The sequence below is a fragment of the Cyprinodon variegatus genome, unplaced genomic scaffold (assembly GCF_000732505.1).
Source record: "Cyprinodon variegatus isolate N-32 unplaced genomic scaffold, C_variegatus-1.0 Scaffold127, whole genome shotgun sequence".
Lineage (NCBI taxonomy): Eukaryota > Metazoa > Chordata > Actinopteri > Cyprinodontiformes > Cyprinodontidae > Cyprinodon > Cyprinodon variegatus.
Genome location: NW_015150580.1, coordinates 1,031,136 through 1,058,952, shown reverse-complemented (window position 1 = coordinate 1,058,952; position 27,817 = coordinate 1,031,136). Strand labels below are relative to the sequence as shown.

The window sequence follows — 27,817 nt, the reverse complement described above, 5'->3', positions numbered from 1 at the left end:
CCCGCGACCCGACCCCGGATAAGCGGAGGAAGATGGATGGATGGATGGATATTACAATTTCAATTATTGGCCACCACCTACCGACCGCTTACAAAGTAAATCGTAACTTGTGATCAGGTATATGAAGCATTATAAAACTAAACTCAAGTTACATATAAATAACAGTTTAGTTAAGAAGATTTGGCTTGCTCTCTTGTTGGTTTGGTTTTCTGTTATATGCCAAGTAATAAACTGCATTTTCCTTGATAATAACACATTAATTTATTGCTGTGGGTGAAATGACTGAGTTACCCGGTTTGAAATCTAAGCAGTCTGACTTTACCTTGTCTGCCAAAAATTTGAAGGACAGCAAATACCAACATTTTCCATAAAGTGTTTCTTATTACCTAGTAATATAATGTAACTTGCTATGTTATTACCATGTTATTACAGGGTCACTGATGTACTGTAAAAGAAAGCTTGGCCAAAAAAAATACACCTTTTCAGTACATGCACCTACTTTGAGTACATTATTTTTTACACCGGCTGTTCTAAACTTTTAGATTTTTTTTTTCAGTAATTTCAAAATTCTTAAAGCCCTTTTAGAAGGTATAAAGATCAATAAACCGTGCCTTGATTAAAAGCCATCTGGTTTGAGATTTCTCATTCTAAAAAAGTAGCCATGAGAAATGAGCCCTTTGTGTCACATAATTTTCTTATTAGAATTGAACAAGAAAGGCCTCAAATTTGCTCACTTCTGAATAAAAAAAAATAGCTTAATCTATTTGTGGGACTGATGATTTTAGTTAAGACACTTATGTTTAGGATGGAGTAGTTTTTGTATTTGAATTAAAACATATTTTCTCGTTTTTATTGATGACTTATTGCTAAAGGAACAAAAAAAGCCTTTGATAGGTAGATAACAGTGATGTAGGTGTTAAGATTTCCTTTTTTATTATTTGCAAAACAAAATTAAAGTTTACCTTCATTAGCTTGAGAATTGCAGGTTTCAAGGCAAAACTCAGCTTAAAATAAGCAATTAAAGAAATGAAACTCTGAGCTGACGCACAGTAACTGAGTTTGCTTAATAAAGAAAGAAGAGAGGGTAAAAAATAAACAAGAGAGTGGGAGAATGAGAAAGAAAAAAGGGATGGAGAAACCGCAGGTAGAAGGCATAAACACGGCCAATCGCTCCCTCCATCTGCTTCTCCATCTGTGCTTCCTCAATCTACTGAACCACCAGTTAGTGACCCCTCAGTGAACACAGAGAGGGATGAAGAATGATAAAGATAGGACAAAAAGAGCAAAGGGAAAAAAGTAGAAAGGGGTTTGCTGCAGATTCTTGTCATCTGAAATAAAACATTTTCATATCACCACCTTTCAGGAAGCCTGTGTGCATTTGTGTGTGCACCGTATAGCTGCTGTTAGATGATAGTACAATCATCACTTGAGACGCATCAGCGGTTGTGACACAAACAACATTTCGTCCTTATTTCTTTTTCTCATGTCTGACTCTATCTCCTTTCTTCCAACAGGCCTCTATCAGTCCCTCTGTCATTTCGGTTTCGATGTGAACTCATACCTTTTCTCATAAGTCTCTCTCTTTCAGGCAGATTTTCTATTCCCATCTCACATGCTGTCATATGGTGGTTCCAACCCGGTGAATCCTCCCCCGCCTTCCCTCCTCCCTTCTCTGCCATGGCTCCTGCTCCCCGCTTTCTGCACATTTCCTCTCTCATCGATTCCCAGTCACTACATCTATAGCAGTCCAATAGTCCTGTCTGCAGCTCTGCTTCCTCCCACCACCTTTCTTTCACCTTTGATCCTTCCTCACTATTCTCTGCCTGCATTTTATTACTTTGCCTCCAACACAGAAAATGTGTGAATAAAAATAACCAGATTCAGCCAAAGATAGAAAACCAGAACTATTATTGCTATGGTGCTGAGGATTTTACTCTCTTGTGCTAATTTTCTACCCACACAGTTAAAAGAGTTGATCATAACATACTGAATTAGAGCAGTGGGCAGTATTGTCTGGTTGAGATTGGTTCAGATCCTATTTGTTGGACTAGGACAAAACTCCGCAGACTGAAAATGTTTTATCATTATCTCCCTTCTATCTCCTCTTTCTTTCATCTTTTCTCATTTTTTTCTGTTTTTCTTCTTCTATTCTATTTACATTGCAGTGTCCATATAATCTGTAAAACTCCCTGCATAATTATAATAAAGCAACTTATATGCATAAAACAAGCGGAACACTATGGCACTAGCCCTACTGCTCCACTTGTGAAAGTAAAATCTGCTGGGCTCTTTTTGGCATCAAGACAATTATTATTATTGCCACATTGCCAGACAGGACACTGTTAAAAAACACACAAAAAAACCTCCGTTTTGGTAATAACAGCTTCAACCCCATTTGGAGTTCATCAGAGCTTAATTCTCTGGCTACTTTTATTTAATTTCTGTATCTTCTGCATAGCTCAGAGTATAAAGCATTGCAACATACTTTACTTTTTACTTTGACAGGACCAAAGTCTCTTACAATCACAAGCAATTTTACTTATGACATCAATAAGTGGAATGAGACAGAAATCCCTCCTGCTTATTGTTGGATCACACAAGTCCAGACCAAGACCAGGAAAATGGATTAAATCACATTAAAGCCAAATATCTGACTGTTTTTCTATTTATAAAACTACTTTCTTAAATAGTTACTGGTCTATAATGGACTCATGCTATGAACCATCTTTGCCTCTCAGGGCAACAGGGACCTGTTTACTCGGTGCCTTCTGAGTATTCAACATTACCTCTGATTGACACTGACTATATTACATCTGTGCTGTCATCTGTGCTGAAGAGTGCCAATAAAAATAAATGTATGTAGGATCTGTTCATGCATCTGGATAGCACACTGTCTTATTTTTCTCCACTCATGTCTGCCTTTCTTACCAGCTCATCTGGTCATTAGAATTTTTCCCCCCATTAACTATAAAAAATGGACTCCATCCCTATCTCTGATTGACGGCAGCGCCAGTGGCTATTTATTGCATCGACTAGTATGGCTGTTATTTGTGACGGATAGAAAAGATGTAGAGAAGAACAATAATATTTGTTTATTGCAATTTTCCAAAAGCAGTCAATAATACTGTATATAAAGCTAACTTTAATCCTGATTTAGTTATCTATTTGTTCTAAATATGATTGCTAATCTATGTGAATAAAAGGGTAAGATTTCTACCCATTCTCTTTGTAATTTAATTTAGTTCTTTCTGATGTTTAAGGGACTTTAAATTACTTTTTGTTTCATTGGTTGTATACTAATACAAATGCATTGCTCCTTTCCTCACTTAATGCCCTCCTCTATGCATCAGAAGAGAGCTAGTTGAGGGTATACTGTATTTTAGCTCTTTTATTTGAAAAGGACTTTAGTCCCATTTTTATCTGCCATAAATTTTTATGAGTGTGCCTTTTTAGCACATCAGGGCGAGTACTGTCATGCTGATGTAATCTGCTAGGATGGGGCTTTTAAAGGAAGAAAAGCATAACTCAAAGGTATAATGAATAAAAATTTTACGACCCAGTATAACTGATGATGATAATGTATTTTCGACCGGTGGATGGGAGTGTTTCTGACTTAACTACTTTATGCTTTTCACCCTTCAACATCCGTCATGTGTCACTCAATCAGTTGGCAGGATTCACTGTTCTCAGTGTGACAAATTACACATCTGTCAGAATGACTGTGTGTTATTTAAATCATGACATTTAAAAAAGAATCACAAAATGTTGGTGTTTAATGACTTTTTTTAGTTCGCTGACTCATCCCTATTGTGAGAAAGAGGGTTTATCATGGATGAACAATAGTACAGTCACAGTGTTTTTCTTCTCACCTCTCTCCTGCTAGTGTCTCAACATTCTCACCTCGCTCGCAGGAGCGCCCCAGGTACCCGGTCCCAGAGCAGTCACAGACGTAACGGTTCCAGCCCTCCCTGCAGTTGCCATTGTGCTGGCAGGGGTTGGACAGGCACTGTTTGGGCAGCTCTCTTGAGCAGGAAGGCTTCACTCCGACTGCCCGCTGGGCCTCAGCAAGCCTCCTGATGTCTTTACTCTGACCGTCCACAAACAGGTCTCTGATGCAGCCTACGTAGCCGTAGTTCAACAGGGCTGTCCAAACCTGTAGAGCAAATAAGCAGCATGCAATGATTTTTTTTTTATATATGAAAAAAGAAAGTTACATATATTTCTTGTTAAGTGCTGTAGAGATTTTTGTAACCTATGCTCTGCTCAAAAGCCATGCATGTGAAGGTAGGTGTTTCAAGTAAGAGTATCAAGTATGACGTTGTGTTTTCTAAGGGTTGAGATGAGCTGTGCTGACCAGACTGACTGTCAACACTCAGTTAGAAAAGCATTGACGAAAAAGCATGAAAAGGACTATAGGTATAAAGGGTAACACTCTCAGGTTTCTGATACTGAAAAATGTTAGCCACTAGTGATGCTATTATTAGCATTGACTATCAACAATAAACAACATGTTTTTTTTAAAGTTTTTATGGCAAAGGAAAGCGAATATGAGAAAGGGGGAGAGACATGTGGCAAAGGATCACAGATCAGATTCAAACCCGGGTCGCCCGTATCGGGGATTAGGCATGCCCCAGTTGTTCTTCCTTTGTTGTAATCAGAATATGATCATTTAATACTGGAGACCAATTGAACATCAGAGGTGGATAATTCAGGTCCAGAAAGTAAAACTCCTGTGCAGAGATCAGTTCCAACCATTTCCAACTCCACAATGCAGACTAAACACCCGAGGGGCTAATCACCTGGTTAAAAAAACAAATGAGGAAGGAAAACAAGGCAAGGTTTTCACTTTCAGGACCTGGATTATCAACCTCTGTCACAGACTGATATTAATTACAACTTGATTCGGTTGTGAATAACACTAAAATAAAATAAAACCTGGATTCAATTATTCTGAATTGATTGCATATTCATTAAAACTGTTTATTTAACCCCATGCTTTATCTATTAATTTGTATTAAAATGTATTTTCTCTTCTCTAAGGCAGTAAAAATTAGGTTCAGTTGTTAACTGGTTTAAAAGTCTCTTCTCTGATCTGGAATAAATAGAATATTATTTTCTCAGACTAATTAGAATTTTTGTGACTTTAAAGTTAACAAGTCCTCTAAAAAGTTTTATTTTGCAAAAAGGATTTTTCTTTACATTTATATGGAAAATAACACAACACAAAAATACTGATGCATAAGTAAGGGGCAGATTTTTAGGTGTTTTAGCAAAATAAATCATTGCTACAAATTCAATTTAACATTTAAAAGGTTTTATATTAACAATACTTAGATTATCTGGTTAGGTTAATTGTATACATCTTTAAACATTACATTCCATAAAACTAGGACAGAAACAAAAATTGGTTTATGGATTATGACCACCTCTGTGTATCTGTACACTTAACCTGTTGCTTTAATAATTAAGTGTCTTGATGTACTTTGAAACTGTTAAGTAAATGTTTCATTCTTGTGCATAAAAAAATTTGTTTAGTCGTTCAAGCATTAAAAATAATTACGTTACATCAAGAGTAACGGGAGAAAATTTAATAAAACTAAAGCCTTTAATATTCATTATTGCAGAAAACAGAGCAGAAAAGGGTCGGAAACAAACAATTGTAGGCATATTGCTCTATATTGTTAGCACATTTAATAAAAGAAAAAAAACAGCCTAGAAGAATATTGATTTGTACTTTTTTTATGATAAATTTTAAGAAATATTACTTTTAATCTTTTAGAAAGTATAGTAACCTTTTCCCTAGAAACCAGTCATGATGTTATTGCACATACTGGAAAAGTACATAAAGAGAAGGCCCTGCAAAGCAGAATGAAAACCAAGGAATACAAATGTTTAGCATAATGAAAAGGTAAGGCAAGGTGCTCATTAAGAGTAAATAATGGATGGCAAAATTGACTCCCTTCCTTTGCTTATCACTTTTGCATAAAGCACCCAGAAATAATGAGTCGATTCTTGTGCAGAGTGAGTCTCTTCCATGAAGCAGGGACTCTTTGCAGGTGGGAGAAGGCGTCACTTTAAAGCAACGTGGATCTATCAGAACCATCTGAGTTAATTCTGCCATTAATCAAGTACAAGCAATGTGCCGCAAAGAAAAACACACATCATCCATCAACTGCTGAATAATGCACTGCTTGGAATGCAGAGCTTTTAGCTGATATGGTAGGGTTTTATATCCATTTAAGATTACCTGTTTGTTGGTATATCAACACAAACAGGTCGTGTTTAATCGACCATATTATAAATGTAGGCATAAATGCCACTTTAGCTGGGAAATCTTGGCATGGTGTCAAGAAAAAAATTACCTGATATGCAGCTGAAATGACGCAGCATCTTTTTGCAAAGCTTTAACTATATAAGGAACAACAGCAGTGGAACCAATTAAACATTAATCAGACAAATAATTACCTACTGGTTAAACTGACTTAAAAAAAAAATCGAAAATGTCTAATTTTACTTGTTAGTTTACTGGATAGGGGAAGTTAAATAAAACACTACAGAGCAGGCAGATCAATATAGTGTCCATTCACTACAGTCAGATCCTTTCTTACAAATAAACTTAAATAATCAATTTCAGGTTAATCGACTAACTACATTGCAAGCTAAAAATAAATCACATCACTTTAGCTTTTTCATATATTTCTACCAGTAAAAACCTAATCTTTACGGTGTTTTATTTAGAGTTTTTAGGCATATAAAAATTTAAAATAGTGCATAATGTGAAGTGAAGGACATTAAAGGCAGGGAAGAGGATTTTATGGTGGAAGATATGTACATTTGGTGTTTGTATATTTTTGAATCATGCACATGCGTCACGGCCCCCTCCTTCACATTCTTTTCGACCATAAATGCTTGAGTTTACACAGAAGAGAGAACAAGTAGCTGCAGCAGCAAACAGGCGTAGGAGTACTTCTTCACGCTTCAGCGTAATGGTGGACCGCTAGCCAAACAGGGTACGATTTACGCTTGGAGCCTACGTACAGTATATAACGTCATGGCGCCACCTACACAAATTGTTTGAAATTATATATATGAATTTATATTATATATTTGGAACAATAAGTGCAAGACTTTTAGCCATCAATTAAATCATTTTAGATTAATCTGGACACTTAATTTGTAAGAAAAATCCTCTGTCATACCTTTACTGTTTTTATTAATAAATAAATATCCGAAAAGTGTGGTTTTCTTTAATATCTAGCACTGCAAATAAAGTTTAAAGTCTTTAGAGGTATGTCTTAACCAGCATTGCACTTCTAGAACCAAATTTTTGTCTTTATTTCTGAAGTTAAATCAAATGGAGAGTCTCTTAAAACCAACCAAGTATTGCCAGAAAATTCTGGTTAGAGGTGGGTCTAGGCCAGGGGTAACCAATGAAAAAGCGAGGTCCGAATAAAGAAAACAATCAACCAGTAAAGGTCTGGAGACATTTTTAATTATAAACAGAACTTAACACTGAAAATAAAATGCAGGTGTTTATGCATCCATGTTATGCATTTAATTTTTAAATAAAAAATATAAAAAATAGAAAGTTTTTCAATTTTAAAATCTAAATTATTTTTGAAGTAGGGAATGCCAATTCTCAATCACATATCAAGGTGCTTATTTTGAGCTTATTTTGAGTATGTTCATGGTGGAGAATCCTGCTTAACAGCAGTATGTTGAGGCAAAACATACTCAAAATGTGCATGGTCATCTTTGTGCATGCCATTTCACTTTTCTGTCATCAGTTCACTGTGCTTTCTCCAGCATTCCACACTTTCTCTGCTCTCTTTTTCTCATCGTCTGCTCCTTCTTACCCACCGCTCCGGAAGGCTTTACCATACAAACAGGAGAAGCGGCGCAAGTGAAGTGAGACACTGTCATCGGACAAACATGGAGTCATTTATAAATGTTTTAAATCAGGTCGGGTCCGGATTAGCCAGCAGGTGGGTCTGAATCTGGACCGCGGTCCGCTAATCTGTGACCTCTGGTCTTAGTCAATATAAAAGTCAACCCTTCCTCTGTATCTCTGGCTCTGAGTTCAGGGTTGTTGTCCAAAGTCGAGAGATAAATTTAAAACCTATCTACAGAGTCAAGCCTCATTATTACCAATTTAGCTGCATCCAGTTTCCCATCTTATCTGAACCATTTATCCGTCCCTCCTAAAAAACAGCATTCTGTCGTGGCTGATGCTGCCATCACCATATTTCATACTGTGAGCTGTGAGGTTAATGGTTCCATGTAAAACTTTTAAAAAATACATTGAAGTTTGCTGTTGGAAAATGACAATATATCGAAAATTTAAAGGGAACAAATAATTTTTTGTAACTTTTTATTTCAGCTCTGAAATGAACAGAGATGCAGGCAAAGCATTAAAACACACTAACCTCTGTAGGAAAAATGAGACCGGCGCGATCCTCTGGTAATCCTCCGAGGTACAGGGTGTCATCCAGGTCCAGGATCTCGCTGTCCCCTGGCGCCGTGTACGCTGTTCTCATGCTATTCACCGAGATCGTTCCTATACACGTCAAAACAACCTTTAGAATTTTCCTGACCTTCAGCATGAACATTTTCATCATAATCTACAGTGTCATCGTCAGCACCACCTCCATTGTAACAGCTGCCATCATCATTCTTCCTCCTCCTCATCATCACCCACACATCACTGTTATAATCAGAGGTAATTGAAATCCAACGCTATACATGATGTATTAATCACCCTGAAAGCTAAAGCATGCTGTAGTTTAATTTATTTCGAGAGTTAAAGTTTTGTATAGTTTTAAAAACTTCACACATTAAGTTTACAGCACTTAAAAATTCAATCAACAGTTATTATTGTATGTTCATTTAGTAAATTGCAAACTATTTACCTTTCTTTGAAGCATATGTGATTTAAATAAAATGTATTCAAGCAAAAAGGATGAAGTTCAGCAAAAAAATTATTAAATTGCCATAAAAGGCAATTTTAAACAAGTAATTCAATTTTAGAATCAGGATTGTATCTAATAGTTAAGACTGTTAAAAACTTAAGAGCAAAAGTAATAGAATAAAGAGCTTTGAATATCTTGCAAAAAAGACTCTGGGATTTATCTAAATGTTTTCCAGACTTCATGCCTGCATCCCTACTCCCCCTGATAGGAATATTTAGCCATTTGGTTGTTGTACAAACAATTATAAAGGAACAGTAATAAGATAGCTGTGGATGCAAGCTAATAACACTATTTTAAATATGCCCTTACTAAGATGAAGGGATGGCACTATGACAGAGCGTGACTGTTTCCTTTTTTGTGCTTTGGCTTGATATTTGCCAACCCCAGCTGGGTTAAAATGGCTACATTCAATATTGTGCCACCAGTAAATCATTAATTCACTTATTTTCAGACATTTATACTTTTACAACATTCAAACAAGACCCCTGTTGAGAACGCTGGCAGCCTATACCAAAGGCTTTTAGGCTATAATTACGACAGGTAGAATAATAGCTGCACACGAGTGAAAGACTGGGTGGAACATATGAACAAGATGAATAAAATACATCTTTGGTTTTCAAAGGGCTCTGTTTAAACACACATATCATTAGGAGAAAAAAATGTTAGTTACTAACGAGACGTGTTTGTAAATTCTGTCAAATTTATTTCAGATATATTTTTACGCCTGTAGATGAACAATTGGCTGTTTTGCATAAATTGGTTTTGCTATTAGGTTGTGAAATGTTAAAGATTTAACATAAAAAATAGCCTTAAACCACTCTCTAGTTACAAAGGATATATAGCTGTGATTCTAAGTTTTTGTTTATATGTCCATTTATAGTTTTCTTTGAATTTGCATCGTTTTTAAATTTCTTATTCACAGGAGCTAACCTGTATTCTGTGTGGCTGGCATGAGGTCGTTTCAGTCATATTTTTTCTTCATAATTTGACAACAATCAAGAAAAGAATAAAATTAAGCCAAAATTCTTTAAAAAAATTTTTTTTTGGCCTCAATGTTTTACTGAAGCCAGCTGATCAGATCATCACAGAAAATACAAACCTAAAGGAAACAAGAAGTTCTTATCATGACAAAAGATAGACAGATACATCAACCGACTGATGTTCTTGGCTGATATTTGTGTTTTTTCTTGTATTAGTACTAGCAGGTACACACATTTTGCCACTTCGTTAGTGCATTAAGTGGCCATGCCCTGAGCAGGTATGAAGGGCATGCATTGCCACTGCCTTCATTTGCTATTCTTGTTGGTGTTTTATATGATTTGATAATAAACGTTTCTATAAATTAAGACTCTTGTCTGATTCTGCTGGAGGTTTATTCCTGTACAAAGGTTTTTTTTCCTCTCCACTGTCGCTGCAAGCATTCAAGGTGTGAGGGATTGCTTTCGAGTCAATGAGACGATGCAATCAGCTGGTTTTCCTTAGATGGAAAACTTTGAACCAATCTGACTGCATAATTTGGTTGAATTGTCTATGTAAGTGCCTTGAGATGACATTTGTTGTGAATTGACGCTATATAAATAAACTGAACTGAAATTATGTAGCATTTGTTATCCTTGTGTTGGTTTTAGTTATGTAAATAGAGGAAGAAGATACAATACAGGTCTTTAAAAACTTATCTCTATTCCTATCTGTAATAACTACTTCATTCGACTGTGTTTTCAGTTTACATTTGCCTGTCAAAAAAATACCCCAAAGATCTATAAGCTATATTGCAAATACGTGTATAAACTAATGATACATTTAAAAAAAAAGATTGTTATAGTCCAAATTTGATCAACTTATTGAATGAAAGGTGAAAACATAAACAGTTGAAATGTTTGGTTCTAAAATCGCAAAAATGTGATAGCTAGAAACTGTATTCTTGTTAACATATAGACAGAGCTGAGTTTACCTGAGCGTCCGTCTCTCTGGAAGTCGACATGATACCATTCGCCGTCGTTGACCTTTCTGTCAATGGCCCTGGTCTTTGTGGTTCCTGAGCCCATGTCCAGCAGCAGGTACAGGTGACCATCCAGCATTTCAATGGCAAAAAAATCCACCTGTATGTTCGACATGAACTGCATCAATATGCGAGAAAGTTGTTGGAAAAAGGAAAAATTTAAAGAATAATTGCATGTGTGCAAGTTCATCCCAATAAACATGAATTTTTTTTAGACATTTTGAATTGTTTAATTCAAAAAGTGACGCTAATTTGTTACATCAATCCAGGTAGCATGTTTCTAATTCTACACACACACACACATATATATATATATATATATATATATATATATATTTATATTTATAATCATGATGACTGACATTTACTGACATTCAATACAAGGATGTTAACCTACTAGCTAAAATAAAGCTGTCTGTCACTGACGGATTTATCTAAAAACATTTATACAAATTAGAGTAGAAGGAAAACCTTCAGAAATAACCACAGCTTTTAGATGATGTTGAACTTATTTCTGCTTGCAGGTACTTTGGACAAAGTTGCCTCACATCAAATTGGTTATTTGTTGCCCCGGCATAATTAATTGATGTCTCTTTTGTGTCCATGCGTCCTCTTCCACTTGTTAACATTTGAATTATTGTTCAAAAGTTACAGATGGTCAACTAAATAGGACTTAGCTATTTATATAGGTTTTCTTATACATAAAAAACAAGACAAATCTGACTCACTTATGCAATACTTATGCAGCTTTTGTTTTTCCCATTTTGAAGAGAGACTACTGTAAGTGCGATATTTATACCCTGAGGATGCAGACACTCATGGACTGTGTACTAGAATTTCCTAAATATTGTCATACATAAAATGTTCCTTAGTTCAATTTATAGTGCAGGAGTGCCTGCAATAGACTGCCAACCTGGCTAGGATGTACCCCTACATTTTCTATTCAAGGACTAAGCTGCTGCAAAAAAGGTTGCATTACATCTTTTTGTCTGCACATTTTTACTGGGGCACCAAAAATGGAAGACACTGTTTGCTAACATTTGTGTTTAAAAATTATATTGATAGGTCCTCACATATTATATAACACTATCATGAACAAGTTTCACTTGAATTTGTATGTAGGCTAATTGTTTTTTTTAAATGTTTTAACTTGCATTTAATTCAACCATTTGCCTAAATTACATACAATACACATTTTTTTTAACTTAATCTTGACTTTTTTGTAATTAAACAAATAAAATTTGAGCATTATCTTTTGGTCTGCTATTTATCGTACTATTTTAGTCTAGCCTAAAGTCAGTGGTGCATTTAGCTTCACCTTGACAGTAGGAGGGGTGCGGGGGTCTTTTCGCTGTTGTTGTCTGGGTTTGCCATGGCTGAAAAGCATCAACCCGTTTGGCTCCGTGGTCCTGAAGTCAAACGAAATTGATCCCGCCTTCTTCGCCATCCATTTGCTCAAAGCCACGAATGACTCCGGTGTGTCAAACGTCACTGGATCCAGTGTTGCTACACTTTCGCACTTGAAGGACACCACACCACTGACCTGTGAGGGGTGCAGAAAAAACAAAACTATAAAGAGGTTTCAAGAATTTTGCAATTTGTTTTTTTAAATCACTCCACTGAAAGACAAGGCAAATAAATGTCCCCTTGTAGTCTGAGACTGAAAGGAAGCCAGCTCCCAGCTGTGAACAGAGGGAAGACCAAAGAGGTTGAGTGCCTCTGACAAATGTAATCCCATTTAGTTGAATTCCTTGTAGTTTAAGACTCATGAGACATGGCAGGAGGCTGTGATACAAACAAGTGCATATGTTGTATCTAAGAGGATAATGCATTGTTTAACGTAATAAAGTGAATACCTTCATCTTTGGGTCACCCTGTTTGGCCAGTCTTGAAAGCTCCAACCGTACATCATTGTTCTTGTACACCACCTTTACAAAGGACAATGGAAATGAAAGAAACACATTTAGATTCAGTAAAAAAGAAAAAAATAGAAGCTAGGAATGTTACAATAATAGTGAATATCGTGATGGACCGCTGAAGAGAAAACTTTAAGAAAAACCCTTTTCACAATTTTGGAAGTGTAAATATTTTATTTGTGAAAAAAATTGTTTAATCATATTTGAGTTAGGATTTTCCTGGGCTATGTTTCAGTGCAATTATCTCTACAGTCTTTCATAACTTATACATCTATAAGGCAATAATATAAATGTAAAGTGACAGTTTTTGTGATCTTTGTTTTTTTAGGGTTGCTCAAGAAGGTGATTGCTGTTCATTTTTCTTTTTCACTGATTTTAAATAGATTTTAGGTGAAGACCTTGTACCCAAATTACGTTTTGATCTAAAACATCCCATCATAGCTCTGCTGTCACTTCCTCTAACACGTCCTCAAGCCTTTTTCGACGTCTACCACGACTTTTCTCAGAAATTCCTCTGTTATTAGAATATCTCCATATTTCCAAACCCATCATTGTGAAAGAAAAAGGGATTTTTCTTTGAATATCAAATCAAAACATTTAGGAATATATCTTTTTTCAACATTTGCAGCAAAACTTTGTGGGACAGTTAAAGGAGATTAATGTCTCGACTATGTTTATAAGTAAATGATTAATGCAGCAGCACTGAATTAAATTCTTAATGTAAATATTCACATTTTGGACAGAGTTGGTTAGTTAGTTTCTACTATTTACTGTATTATTCCTCATTGACTTTTCAGTCGAGTTTTTTCCAACGTGAATTAAGGACCACTGCAGTAGATGAACCTCTTGGCTGCTTCTCTAAGTAATGATCTCCTTGTCTTGTCTGTCAGTGTAGGTGAAAAGCAACGTCTTAATAAGGCTACAGTTGTACTTAAGGCTTCTCACACTACTTTATCTGACCTGTCTATATTCCTTCAGCTTTGTGGTGCTGTTTTATCAAAAACAAATCTTTGTGGGCTTTAGTTGTACTTATGAGATCAAAGTAGACTTAGCTAAGCTCTATTTATTACTTAACTGACTTCTGAAGCCGAGCGTTTGCACTGAATTTCATTTCATGGTATCAGAGTAAAGGGGACATAACGGATGCAAATGAATATAACATCTGCAAACAATCTTTTTGTTATTATCTTCTCCTTTTTGTTGGTAAATCATACGAATCTGTATACCATTAACCTCTTTTCAAGTTTAAATGCTTTAGCATTTTTATTGGAAAGCAGAGACATTGAGTGCACACATAGCCTCTTTAAGATCAATCCTTTGAAATGTCCTGACTCTTCCACTTTCATCAGAGCTTTTTCAATTTCATCCCCGTTTGCGTTTACTCTTCTTTCATTCTCCTTTCCACGACACAGTCTGCATTATCACTCTGCAGCATGAGTGTAAAGAGTCCGCCTGTGCTGAGCATTCTGATGCTGACAGGGACAAGCTAACACAGGCTCCTCTTTAATAAACCAGATCTTCTCATATGACCTTTGAGCAAAGCTGGTCCTCTGCATTGGCTTTCCACTGCTGTTTTTTCATTTACTGTTCGTCAGGGGCATTTGGATGTGTTTGCAAGGATGCTAAGGTGACTCTTGAAAATAATAACTTCTGCAAAGCAGTGTTACCATGTGGGAGCGTGTATGTGTGGAAGAATGCGCCTACAGTGCATTAAATGCTGAGAATTGTTATAGCTGCAATTGTTCATGCGTGTGATTGGCTGCATACATCCTAATTTGCTCACATGGATTATCATATCATTGTATTAAATATGTAAATTCGGGAGTGAAGGGTTCACTTTGACTGTGGCAGTCTTGTTTAAACACCATCAGTCTTAATGGAGCAACACAGAGAGCATTCAGCACCAATACAGATAGCTCTCTGTTTGGCACATCATCTGTCGGCTTGTTGGGTTGTTTGTTTATGCCTCTGTGTGAATCCTGTGTGAATGAAAGGGAGACTTAGGTTGTGTATTGCATAAGTAAGACAATGTTTGCAAATATAGGTGGTTAGTATTCAAAGGTCCATTTATCTAAGTTTAATCATTCTAATTTTCTGTGTTTTTGTTGGATGATTTGTGCAAAGGAATATGTCTCTACACAACAAAGATTAGATTTATCGGCATGCAGACGGGTGCGTTCCTGTGTTCTCGTATGTGTTTCATGCTAGTCTTTGCTGCTGCGTTGTTGTGGCCCATTTCAAGCAGAGCGGATGGAGCGTCTCTGTGGCGTAGCTAATTAGCATGTTAGAGCTTAGTGCAGTATCTTCTCCCTCAATGACACTCATCACTGATTCCGTCTGATGCTGGATGGGATGTGTGTGTCTGGGACTGTTTGTGTGAGTCTGCCAAGTGGAAGAATGTCGGTGTGTGCGTATTAGGAGATAACGTCTGTGAAATGTTTGTGTTGTGTGACATAGAGAGAGGGGAAAAGCTTTAGAGGGAAGTAAAGTATAACAAAAAGAGGACCATTTTATAAAAAACTTACATTTTTGTAAGGTAAGGATAAATTAAAAGCGAAATAAAATCAAAACAGATATGTTTCTTTTTTCTATTTTTTTTTAAAACATACATGTTTCTAAGACTACATTCACAGCCTGAAGTGACCCAAATCCGATTTATTTGCACGTATGCGACCTGTATCTGATCTTTTCATGACAGTCTGTACGACACAGATACGATTTTCTCCAGTGCGACCCAGGCCACTTGGCTATGAGGTCCTGAATCCGATACGTATCTCATTTTTTCAAATGCGACCTGCGACTGAAAGGCTAGGTCGCATTCATCCGACCTGAACGCTATCAATACTCGACACACGTCTCTACTATGGGTCTTGTTACGCAGAAGCAGGAAGAAAAGCAACCATGGCGGACGATAATGCAGAGAGTAGTCTTTATTTTTCAACCATCTTGAAAAGATTGTGTTGTAAAAGCGTTGAATGAGGTAGGGAAAGAAATTAAATATTGCAAGATGTGCTCCAGGACTCACTTCCGTAAACACAGAGCACACCTGCTTGTGTCGTCATTGCGTCCTCTACTGCGCATGCTGGACACTTAACTTATATAAATGCAGTTCAAACAGGAGATCATATACAGGTCGCATATATTTGGAAATGTGAACAAAATAATTGGATTTCACAAAGTCAGAATTGAGCATTATTGCCTGCAGTGTGAATGCTACCTAAGTGGGATGGCTACTCATAAATCTGTATAGGGAGCTTAACATTAGGGTGATGGCACAGAGGAGGACAGAGCAAGAGCTCTCCTTGAGAGCTCTCCTCCAAAAGCATCATAGGAGTCTTTTTGGTGCAGAGAAAGAACAAAGATGGCGCAGGCACCCTGTGTAGAGCATTATGTGACCATTTTGGAGCGAAAAGTAGTGAAAATTTGCCCATACGGTCAGTCAATTGATGTCATTATAAAATTTGCTGTATCTTCTCTGCTCTATATAGCTTTGGGGGGCTATTGGGGTTAGGACAGATGTTCAGAAACAGACTTTGAGCTTATTAAACAGAAAAAAAAACTCTCAAAACATCAAGGAAAACATGCAAATTAAAAACAGCAATTTAAAGAATAATGAACTTGAATCGCGTAATGCCAATACATTTTTTTTTACTGATTATTGAAAGGGGCATAAATATGTTGGAGAAGCCTTTTTTTTAAAATAAATAAAATCTAATATTTTTCCGAACTGAACATCCTTTTCCATTGTCTTGTATCTTTTTAGAGAAGATTTTCTCATTTCCACCAGAAATAAATTCACTCATCACATTAAAGAAAATGGGAATTTAAATACACCAGTAGCAAGTTGCATAATCAGAATAACAACTAAGGCTTAACTATGTACTTATACAGACTATTTTGTTCAAATGTTGTCAATAATACTACATAATTTGCCCAATATCACTATTTTAATCATCCACCAATAAGCATGCATCACACCTCTTTGAGACAGCCCATGAAATTGTTGCTGACAGGAGAACCAGGCAGGTCTGCAGTGCTGGGACTCCCTCCCACATAGAAGAAGTCATCAGAGCCCAGCATCGTGTAGTCCTCCTGCGTGTAGCCCGTCGTGGTCAGGATCCCATCCACAGAGATCGTCACCTACACAACAAAGCACAGGGAAAGGACACGCTATATACTCACACCAAAGGCAGCGCTAAGCCCTAGCTAGGCGCTGACCAGCCAAATTATCCCCCATTACTGTAGTACCAAAATGTATGTGCTTTCTGTTTGAATTGGTTTTGAAGAAGGGATGGTTGTGTTTCTGGTGGGATTTGATTTATTGAAAGTGAATCAGTGCTGACAGAGAAGTTGAACTGAACTGATCAGATTGTGGACTTTCCTGGTAATACTACCGTGATGTCTGTGCCATATGACTCAGTCTCTCCGAGAGTTGGACGTGGTCCTGGCAGCTCCAGATTGTAAATAGCAGTAAAGCCATTATTCAGAATGGTGACGCTGTCTGTGATTAACTTGGACTTGCTCAAACTGAAAGCTTTGGCGGAGCTAATATTGGACTGGGACTCTTAACCTACAATTTTTTCATGTACTATAATTAAAAAATAAGTAGAAAAAAATACTTATCCACCCTGCTAAATGCAGAATCAGAGTAAATATTTGCTTTTTTTAACCTTAGTGTCTTAATAAAGAAAGGTTTCTAATGATTAGCTTCTAAGCTGCTCTACAGCTTAGTAAAAATGTAACAGGATTTACTTACTAGTATATAAACACCATCTCTCCTGAATGGTTTACCTACAGAGACACTATGTGTTCTGTAATTCAATTAGCTCACTCTGCTGCATAATAAGCCTCTATAGGGGCTTTTAGCCGTCACAAAGATCTAATGCTGTCACATGCAAGTTGCAATTAGTTTTATCACTCAGATTTTCTGCAGTACATTACTGACCATGTTTAACTGCCTATAAAGCTTCAAAGCACATTACTTTCCCACTAAGATACAGTGTTAGCATCGCCAGGCAAATTTTGCCCAGCCAAGCAGCTGTTAGTTAGGTCCTCACAGGCATCTCCGTGCTTCACAGCAGGTGTTAGTACTATTTACTGGTTAGTAGTTGTTAGTTGCAGCTCTGCTGACAAGCAAAGTGGTGTTACTTGTGGTGGGTTACTGAGATCAGAGTTAATGATGTATGATGCTGTTAGTAGTTGTGATGATATCATGTAGTTGTGTAATTTGTGATGATGGTGTTAGTTAGTTTGTGGTCTGAGGGGGGTTTGTTGGATCAGCGAGTCTCAATGAGATGACACACAGAAAAACACACGTGTTATGATGTTCACACAGGTGTTAGCAAGGCGGAGGCTCATTCCAAAAAACACATGAATAGAAAGAAACATGCAGCTTGCTCCTCTTTTCTGCATGCAGCCACTGGCAAAGAGGAAACAGCAGATAAAACCAAAAACAAAGGTGGGTTAATGACTCAGAGGAACCATGAGGAACATGCATGACAGATCCAAGGACGATAAAAAATTAAAAAAGGAGGAAAAAAAGGCGAGAAAAGGGAAGCCTCTCAATCCACTTTGTGGAATAATCAGCGAAGGATTTCTTAATCAGGACATGCAGGGAGGGTGGGGCTCAACATTTGCGTGCATGTGAGAGATGAGCCAAATCTGTGCACGCCTACGAGTCATTCACAAAGTGATGGAGTGAAAAAAAAATAGAAATAGAGGGAGAAAAATAGTTTGTTTTTTTAAAATAAAAAAGTGGTTGGCAAGAAGAAGGGAAAGGGGGCCATTTAAGTGTAAGAGATTACCAACCGCATTTATCCTTTTATTGGTTTACTTTTTTATGTCTATGATTCAAAAGGAAATAGACACAGGGAAAACCCAAACTAAGAAACAATTAGAATGATATCTACCGAACAATGGAGTTTGTTTACCATAGCGTGTCCAATGCCTGAGTGCTTTGTAGGAGAGGGGGAGAAAGGAAGGCAAAAAAACTGTGAACATAACAACTCCGGGAACAAAAAAAGGAAAGAGCTAGAAGGCCTCTGGTGAGATTAGTAGGTTGGTTGGAGTGGTTTTGCTAGGAGAAGGGCACAGGTTAGGTTAGTAGAATGAATCATTCCATGAATGGTGGTTAGTTTCACTAGCAGGTTAGTTCAGTTAGTAGTCAGGTTAGTACAAACAGGCAAACGGTTGAGGCAGGTCACAGAAAGCACCTGAGTGCCGGTGGATCCTCAGTGTTCTAGTTCACTCTCTCATATTTGTTCATTTACACACTCGCTCACAAGCACGCAGTCGACTGGGAAAGCACTCACCTAGAGCTGAAAGCAGAGCTGGCCTGGTGGTTAACCCACTGTAAACTAAGATCGAAACCTCAGGTGTTTTCTTACTGCCACAGCATTGCTGCAGCTGAACAACAGTACGCTGATGACAGCTTCTACATTGATTATTTTCTGCCTGCAGACTACAGTCCGCACAGTATGCGGTTCACCAAAGCCAAATACACACCGAAGCTGCCCAAACTAAACACATTCATCAGTTAGATCTTTGAAACATTGGATGAATTAAACAAAAATACATTCTGTATGTTTGGTTTTTCATTTTGAAATTAACAAAATAAGAGCTTTGTATCCAAAGAAGGGTTGGTAATATCAAAGAAAATTTAAAAATAGCAGGATGTGACATTTTAAGAGCTTTAATCTGAAATAAAACTGATCTTTTTAAAAGCAAACCTCTTCAAGCTGAATACAAGTTAACAATTTGTGATTTCTTCCTCAACTTAAATTCTACTTAATCATTTAGAACTGTAGCTGATTTATTTTTAGGAAGTCACAACACATTTAGCTCCAAAGGTGAGATAAATAAGAGTAAGAATAGACAAGAAATTAGAGAAACATTTCTTTTTGTGTCAATTTATTGTTCTCAAGATTATTAAATGTTTTAAAAATAACAAATCATGCTTTAAAGTATCTGTAATCAGAGTAATATCCCAGACAGTGTTCATCAAAAATGTCTTTAAAAGAAGAATGCATTGTTTTATGTAAATTAGATAAGGGGGTTTGTTTTAAGGAATCTATGACATTAGTGATGATTCTGTTAAGGACTGATTAGTTTGACTATTCAAGCTTGAGGATGATCAAAGGCCCATTAAAAACAATTAAAACAAAGCTGTGTTTCCATCTGGAAGACTCTGCTACGCCTTACCTGCACATCCCGATTGCCACGTCATCCAGATTTACCTCTGCCAACCTTCTTCTGCTCTCCAGGCCTCGTGAACATTTAATAGCATCCAACAGTGTTTTTTAACCACATACATCGCCCTGGTCTACCTCCTAACCCAATCAACTTCCTTCATCTTCATTCGCATGAATCTACCCATTCTATCATGATCAGCAATGTCTTCCATGTTGAAATAGCTGTTTGACTTAACACAGACATAAAATAGCACAACAGATGCAAAGTTTAGCATCATTAGCAGCTAAAAAATAGCCAGAGCTTATATGCTCACAGTGCTTAAAAAGCTGTTTTCGTCTATTTTCTTATTTTACAATAGCAATCTTAAAAAGACTCAGATGCTATAAAGGTGTAAGGAGTAAGCTCCTAATTAGTTTAAATCCAGATCAGTTGGTCCTAGAGCTAATCAGACCAATTAAGCAGTCCAGTTCTGTCATAAAACCCCTCCTGCCTAAAAAAAAATAGTTTTATAATAACCCTGATTCACCATTTAAAACATTTCACATTTCTTCATGATTTTTTATTTACACACAAGCAGATGATTAGTCAGAGGAATTAAAATAGGAGGTGGCACACCACTAATGGTCCTCCTGCATGACACATACCAATACTAAGATGGAATAAGCTCTATTTTTGCAGGACCTAAAATAATATGAACTTAAACCACAAAAATACTGCTGCTTGTCTTTCTGCTTTAACTCTATACCAGATACTTTACTCCAGGGCAACAGAGAACAGCATCCCATGACCCTGCTATTATATAAATGCAAATACAACCACATTCAGGCTGCTCTTCTTGTGCACTTATTTGGCACTGCTTCTTCAATTGTAGTTTGTATTGTAAAGCTGAATGTGACAGTACATTAGTAAATTCAGAAAAATACACTTTTGAGATTAAAACAGTTTTTATGACTCAAAACCTTGTAATCATAAGGGGAACTGCAGAAAAGATCTAGATCTTTTTTTCACCAGATTGTTCAATCTGGTGAGAAATTTAGTTTAAAAGACGATTAAAAAAAGGAACGCTAAGCACTTTAAAAAATGTTTGTTAAAATACCCGTATTTTATAATAGTAAGTTATTTAATTTAACTCCTATTGCTAGATGATGTCATTTTGTTGATTACAATAATCTCTTTTTGTTCAAAAATTATTTTCAAGTGATTTTGTTACACCCCTAAAGATAAATGTGTTATTGAGATATTAAAATATCAATTGTTTCACATTCTGATTTATCTCCAGTTATTTTTGTTGCATTGTCACTTTTAATATTTCATTTATAATCCTTATCACTTCTCCTCTCCTTTCGGCTGCTCATTCCTCTCTCTACCCCTTGTAGTTTGGTTACCTGTCTCAGGTTGCGGGTCACTTTGACGTCGTGCCAGGCGTTGTCGTTGAACTTGCCGTTGACGGGCTCCACCAGGGCTTCGAAGGCCCCAGAGCCCAGATTAATGACAAGGGACACCGCCCCGTTCTTTAGCGCCAGGTTCACATAGTCTGCTGACTTGCCCGTGTGCAGCATCAGGCCGTTGCGCTGGAGCGTCTTGAAGGAAAGCGTGATTTCATCACTGCTGGATTGGATGGGGTTTGGCGACAAGTCGTAGCAGAAGTACTCAGAGCCTTTGAAGGTGGCGACATACTCCTCACGAGCTATAAAGAGAAGCAAGTGGGAGAAAAGAAGAACAAATAAGTTTGTAAATGTTTCAGGGTTGTTGAACAATATTCTGATGATTGGCACATTATCTCAGGTATAGAGTGTCTGCCTACACTGCTCTCACTGGGAAAGAAAATGGTGGGCGTTCATCAGAGCCAGTCGAGTAAAACAAATCTCAGTTGGGTGGTTAAATTTGCTTCCAATGCTCAGTACAAAAACATATTCCTTAAGATGCTGAAAATGTTGTTATTGTCAAGCAAAGCCGCAATGATGCCAGCAGTAGGAAGAAACACTTCCTTCAGTACCTCTAATCGCACCATGGAGTGGTGGGTAAACAAGCTTTGATCAGTCATGTGGGTTAGAGATTAAACAGTGTGGATATGAGCGAGACAGTCGTGAGAGTAGAGCGTTCCAAAGTCGTTATGAAACCTGCCACGCTCTCTTTTGAGAGAACAGCTGTGCTGGCAGTCGGAAAGTGATGTGGTCTTATTTGACAACATGCCTCGTTTCTTGAATTTGGAAAAAAAATAAAAAAGATTTGGTGCAAGTATGTGTGGTACGCAGTCAAGGTTTGGAGGAATCTGATTAGGTTGGAGAAAAATGTTTCTGGAAAAGGAGAAGAGCAGCCTGCAAGCAGCATGTCAGCCAAAGCCAATTATAGTCCCTTGCAAATATATTCACTTTTTTACATTTAATTAAATTGCCAAAAATGTGCAGATTTTTGTGGATTTTACGCCACAAATAGAATACAGAATAAACATAAACATTAACTCATACATGTTAAATAAAAAGCCTCATGAGGCCATGGAGAAGGTTGTGTAGACTTGGACACTATACAGAGCTCTGTTTTAGTATGGTGCAGCTGGAAACCTACCAAAAACATCATTAACTATATTAGCCTATACTGACATTCCAGGCAAGACATTAGAAAAGCAGTCGAAATACCCCTGATTACTCTGACAGAGCTTCAGATATCCATGGCTCACATAGAAAATCTTTTGAGAGTATAACTGTAAGTCTTGCAATTTTCCAATCTGAGATTTGGTGAAAAGAGCCAAAAAGAAAACCATTGTTGGAAGAAAGTCATAAGAATAAAACGTCCTATTTACAGTTTCCAGCAAAGAAGACACTGTAAACATGTGGATAAGGGTGCTCTACCTAGATCAGATTAAAACTGGATGATCTTCCATTGATTTAAGAAAGCTTTGTGCAACAAAAAGAAAACAATGCAAAGCTTAAAGGAAAAAAAGCATTTTCTGAAAAAGGGATTTTTTTTTTTTAGTTTTTGAGTAGGAAGAGTGATTGTTTGAGTAAGACTAGGAGCAAATCTCCAGAGCAATCAATATAGAGGGTGGAGCTCGAATAAAAATTAAGTTCAAATTCTTTTTGGTCATCTTTGCTGTGCTGATAAGGTTTTTGAAGAACTTGACTCCTGTTTATGGTAAAGTAAGAAACCAAACTGATCTAACCTGAACACTAATTGGAAAAAAAAATTAATCTTTAAAACAGCTCAAAAGAATATCTATTACTTCCTTTGAGAGGGACAAGATGTTATCTGTTTCTGAGTGAAGTTGACTTCAACTTGAGCACTTCAACTTGGAAGATCTATTCTAGAGAGACATAAATTTTCATGCCTCAATTAACAAACATTTAAAATGCACATTTAAAATGCATTGAGAATAACACGTTTTTAATAATGTCTGATGGTTATTGTGATACATTGTGATTAACACACACGCCGCACTTGAGAGCTTCATAAATTATTTTTAAATCAATATATCTTTTTCCTTCCACTTTAGAAATGTGCGTAACCTTGCGTTAGTGTATCACATAAAAACCCAGAAACATAGATTGCATCTTACAGTTTAAATGTGACGAAATATAAAAATACATAAATAAATAAATTAAGCAGTATGAATAATTTTGCAAGGTGGTATAGATTTCCGAGAACCAGGCATCCAGCCAATGGAAACTTACCTTGAACACCCTCTGTGACCTCCAAGGACATTAAACCAAGGTTTTGCAATCTATCATACTTAAGCTCACATTCACTTATCTGCTCTCACACCTACTCACACATCAATGCATAGCAAGCAGGAAAAAAAAACATGCACTGCAGAACAAAAAGACAAAACGAGTGCATAAACAAGCAAGAGATGACATTATCTCTCCTCCACCAAAGCATCACGCTTCCTCTGCATCCTAATATCTCTCACACCCTCCTCTTGGCCTCCTGCCTCCATTCCCCCTTCACACATCTTGTTGGCCTCTTATTTTCTTTCATTTTTTAACTCTATTTTCTAAGGAGCCTCTGGCACAACCACCATCTTGTAGCTTGCAATAACTGAAGAACAAAGGAGAATTTAACACCGACCAGGTGAAGCCGGAGAAAGACAGACAGCTGTAGAGTCCAGGGGTAGAAAGCATTGCCATATAATGAATAGGCTGAAGTGTATCAGGTTATTAAGGTTGTGAGAGGAGGAGAGAGGACTGCTGGAATGGAATTGGAGGCACTCAAGTGAATGTAACGCAAAAAGAATAATGAGGGGGAAAAAGTGAGAATATATCACAATTCAAGGGCCAAACTGTGGCAAATTGTCTTTCTGCTGCATAAAAAACAAAACAAAAAAAACAACAACCCAGAGTGTGAATGCCAATATACAAGTGAGAAACAACACGTTGTTTGCCAGCATGTGTGAGAGTTCCTCTGGTGTGTGACTCCTTCCCTCCCAGCATGTTAATTAAGACGGGGAGTGTGTGTGTGTGTGTGTGTGTGTGTGTGTAAGTGTGTGCGCCTGCAGTAGAAAATATTCTGGGCAATTCTGCATTTAGTGTGTGCATGGGAAACTATATATTACTATATGTGTGAGTTAAATGTGTGTGGGAGTGGGTAGGTGCTGGTCTCTGTAAATATTGGTGTATAGTTGTCAGAAAAGCTATTACCAACTCAGGGCCTCGGGCTAGTCTTTACTGAGAGAGTCGGGGAAAGGAAGGGCGGGAGAAGAGAAAGCACAAAAACACACAATCAGAAAGAAACAACAACTAGCTATGTTAGCGTAATCACCTAAACACACACGCTTAGAAAAATTTAGATAAGATGTCACCTAGAGAAAGGAGGAAAAACGAGAGGGCAGCGTGTTTTCAATAAGGACACACGCAGGCGTCTAGCGGCTTTCACGCGGTAATTTACGGAGGTACTGTTAGGTTTTAGTGCGGTGCTGTTGTTAATTTACCGACACGTCATTAGAGCAGACAGGAGAACATAAAACATCTCCCCATCGATCTGAACGTTCTTGTTGTTACATCACACGTGTAAACCAGGCAGGAAATGCATACGTGGGGTTACGCAAACACAAAGGTCATGTGTCTAGCATGCATCTAAAAGCGCAAAGAAACGTCCCCTCCCTTTCATCTCTCTCAAGTGGGCAGGTTGGAGTGGATCTGTTGTAGCTCAGATTAATGGAGTGAGTCAGTATTAGCTCAGAGTAAACAGTGAAGCAGACATACACATACACCACATGTCACACTTCATCCTGTGGAAAGCACTGTCGATCAAACCCAGGGAGCTGGAGGAGGGACAAATACAGTCAAACTGACACTGAAAAATTACATTATAAGAATGATAAATGGGAGAAAATACACATTTCCTAAATGTAATAATTTGCAAAACATATTCTTCCAGTCCCTAGACTCTTAGGTTTAAGTAGCACATCTTTATCAAGTTGATGGAAAACAATATTAAGACTTATTTACTTTAATGCTCCTACATAATGTCTACTGCACCACCCAAATGCCTTCAACTTTCCCCTAATCAGTAAAGAAAGTCCACCTGTACATTCTGTAAAAGTCTCCTTGGAGAAGATTAGTGAACAAAAATCATCATGAAGTTAAAGAAATGGTAGACGGCTTAGGGATAAAGACATTTCCATCCACCAAAACCCACACATCAGACAGGAAGGCACTGATCAGAGAAGCAGCCAAGAAATCCACAGCTCAGGTAGGAAAATCTGTGGACAAGATTACTAGTTGGAACCCTAATAAATCTGCCCCTTGTGGAAGAGTGGTAAGGAGAAATCACTGTTTAAATAAAGGCATAAAAAGTCAGTTTAGAGAATACCACAAGCCATTCAGAGGACAAAGAGATAGTAGGACAGTGATTGGGTCAGATTAACCTAACAATGACCTTTTTTAGAGGTAAATTTCAAAAGCTACACATAATATTAAAACAACACTGAAAAGTGTCATCGTGATAACTGAAGGGTCATCTTACAGTATGGAAATGCTCTCACACTTCCGAGCAGAAAGATTAAAATCACATAATATTAGGGCTGTAGGATTCTAGAAAATGCTTGGTAAGTATTATGATACTATCAGCTGTGATATGAGCTTATCTTATTTTTTCCTCTTTTTTACATCTGTGCTTTCATTACTCTGAGACCTTCCCGATTACCAGCAAAGTCATTGTGAGCATCTGCTGCAGAGAGTTTGGCAAAATACTGTAATAGGGCCATAAGGTTATAAGAATGAAAAATGCAAGTTCATAACACTTCAAATATCTCAGCTAACGTTTTTGCACTCTAAAAAGTCTTTTACAAAATTTAAATTGCACAAAATGATATAGTAATATCAAAATGTTTGTGATTGGTTGTGCAGCAGTAGAGGGTCTCATATATGTGTTGGAATGGACTAAGCAAAGTCCAGTCCTGGATCCAGTTAGGAAGGTGCGGCAAAACATAAATAATAATAAAACACGCACTCCATTCTGCTAGACTGAGCTTTTAATAATTAGAAATTTCACATTTACACATTTAAATGTGTAAAAGTGGTAAAGATGTACAAACGATTTGCAGCTACAATTTATTTTATTTTTTTTATGCAAAGCACTGACTTCAGGGGGTGAATGCAAATGCATGCCTTTGGGAATCAGAAGCACAAACATGTCGACCAAACTCAGATTAATGTTAAAAGAAAAATTGGGAAATAATGTATCCTAAAATAAAAATGTTCTAATTCTGTTGATCTGTTATATAATATCCAACTAAAGAATTTGAACTTTGTTCTTATAACATGAAAAAATAGATTAGAATGCTAATAGAACTGCATGCATGTTTTAGGTACAATCCTGAACTATACATTATATAGTTTTATATGTAATTGTGGTAAAGGTGGTCTGAATTCTGGCTTTTATTTCTAAGGCTTTGCAAATCATCTCAACACTACAGTCTGATTAGATTAAGTTACACATGCATTAGAACAGAGAGACAGTCCCATCTTTTAGACTGGGCTTCTGCCTCTCTGGTATGCTCTACAGTAAAGCCTCCTTAATGCTGGGCATACACTGCTGATGAAGGTTCTCAGTCATCCAGGTCATAGTCATTCCGTAAAAATTCAAAAAATATCCACTGGACTTGGTTTCCAAGATTTAAAGACGTTTCGCCACCTCTCCAGGAAGCTTTCTCAATTCAAATGTCTGGATCCGCAGTGAGTTTGAGTCTTATATAGACAAAGCCTTGTATCGCTTGGAAACATGCAAATGGTTACCGATGAATGGGTCGTTGGTTCCATCGTTAGCCTGTCATATCTGAAACCTGTCTATGATTCTGAGGTTCGGTCGTTAAAGTGGGGGGGATTGCCGTTAAGGGGGGGATTGTCTCCTGTAATACCTGAAACCTGTCTATGATTGTTAAGAGTCGGTCGTTAAGGAGGTATTGTTCATCATCAGATTCCAGCTTCCAAAAACATACAATTCAATCATAGACATGATCCCTTCCAGATATCACCAAACCCCCCACCCCATCACAGAGGAACGAGGGACCTACCCGCTCCAGCCGGTGAACAATACTCACACACCTAAAGGCAATTTAGAGAAGTCAATTAACCTAACAGTCATTTTTTTTGGACTGTGGGAGGAAGCCGGAGTACCTGTAGAGAACCCACGCATGCAAGAAGTGACTTATTTAATCATACCCCTTCACCATCTGACGTTCCTTAACACCAACAATCTTCCCACATCCTACTTTACGAGTCCATGCTACTCCAAAAGTCCATTAA

At 37.3% G+C, this 27,817-nt stretch overlaps 1 protein-coding gene across 11 annotated transcripts in view; it reads right to left on the bottom strand.

The window, feature by feature from the left end:
• Positions 1-27,817, bottom strand: part of LOC107085548 (neurexin-1a-like) — a 97,551-nt gene that overhangs the window by 40,900 nt on the left and 28,834 nt on the right. For 6 of the 11 annotated variants that reach the window (XM_015375922.1, XM_015375912.1, XM_015375913.1 and 3 more), the window contains 8 exons: positions 21,461-21,762; positions 18,815-18,838; positions 16,863-17,024; positions 12,825-12,896; positions 12,287-12,511; positions 10,921-11,086; positions 8,427-8,557; positions 3,901-4,153 (listed from right to left, as the gene is read on the bottom strand). In XM_015375922.1, coding sequence (XP_015231408.1) covers positions 3,901-4,153; positions 8,427-8,557; positions 10,921-11,086; positions 12,287-12,511; positions 12,825-12,896; positions 16,863-17,024; positions 18,815-18,838; positions 21,461-21,762 — 1,335 coding nt within the window. The remainder of the gene's footprint in view (positions 1-3,900; positions 4,154-8,426; positions 8,558-10,920; positions 11,087-12,286; positions 12,512-12,824; positions 12,897-16,862; positions 17,025-18,814; positions 18,839-21,460; positions 21,763-27,817) is intronic. The other 5 variants (XM_015375923.1, XM_015375915.1, XM_015375918.1 and 2 more) reach the window with 2 other exon arrangements.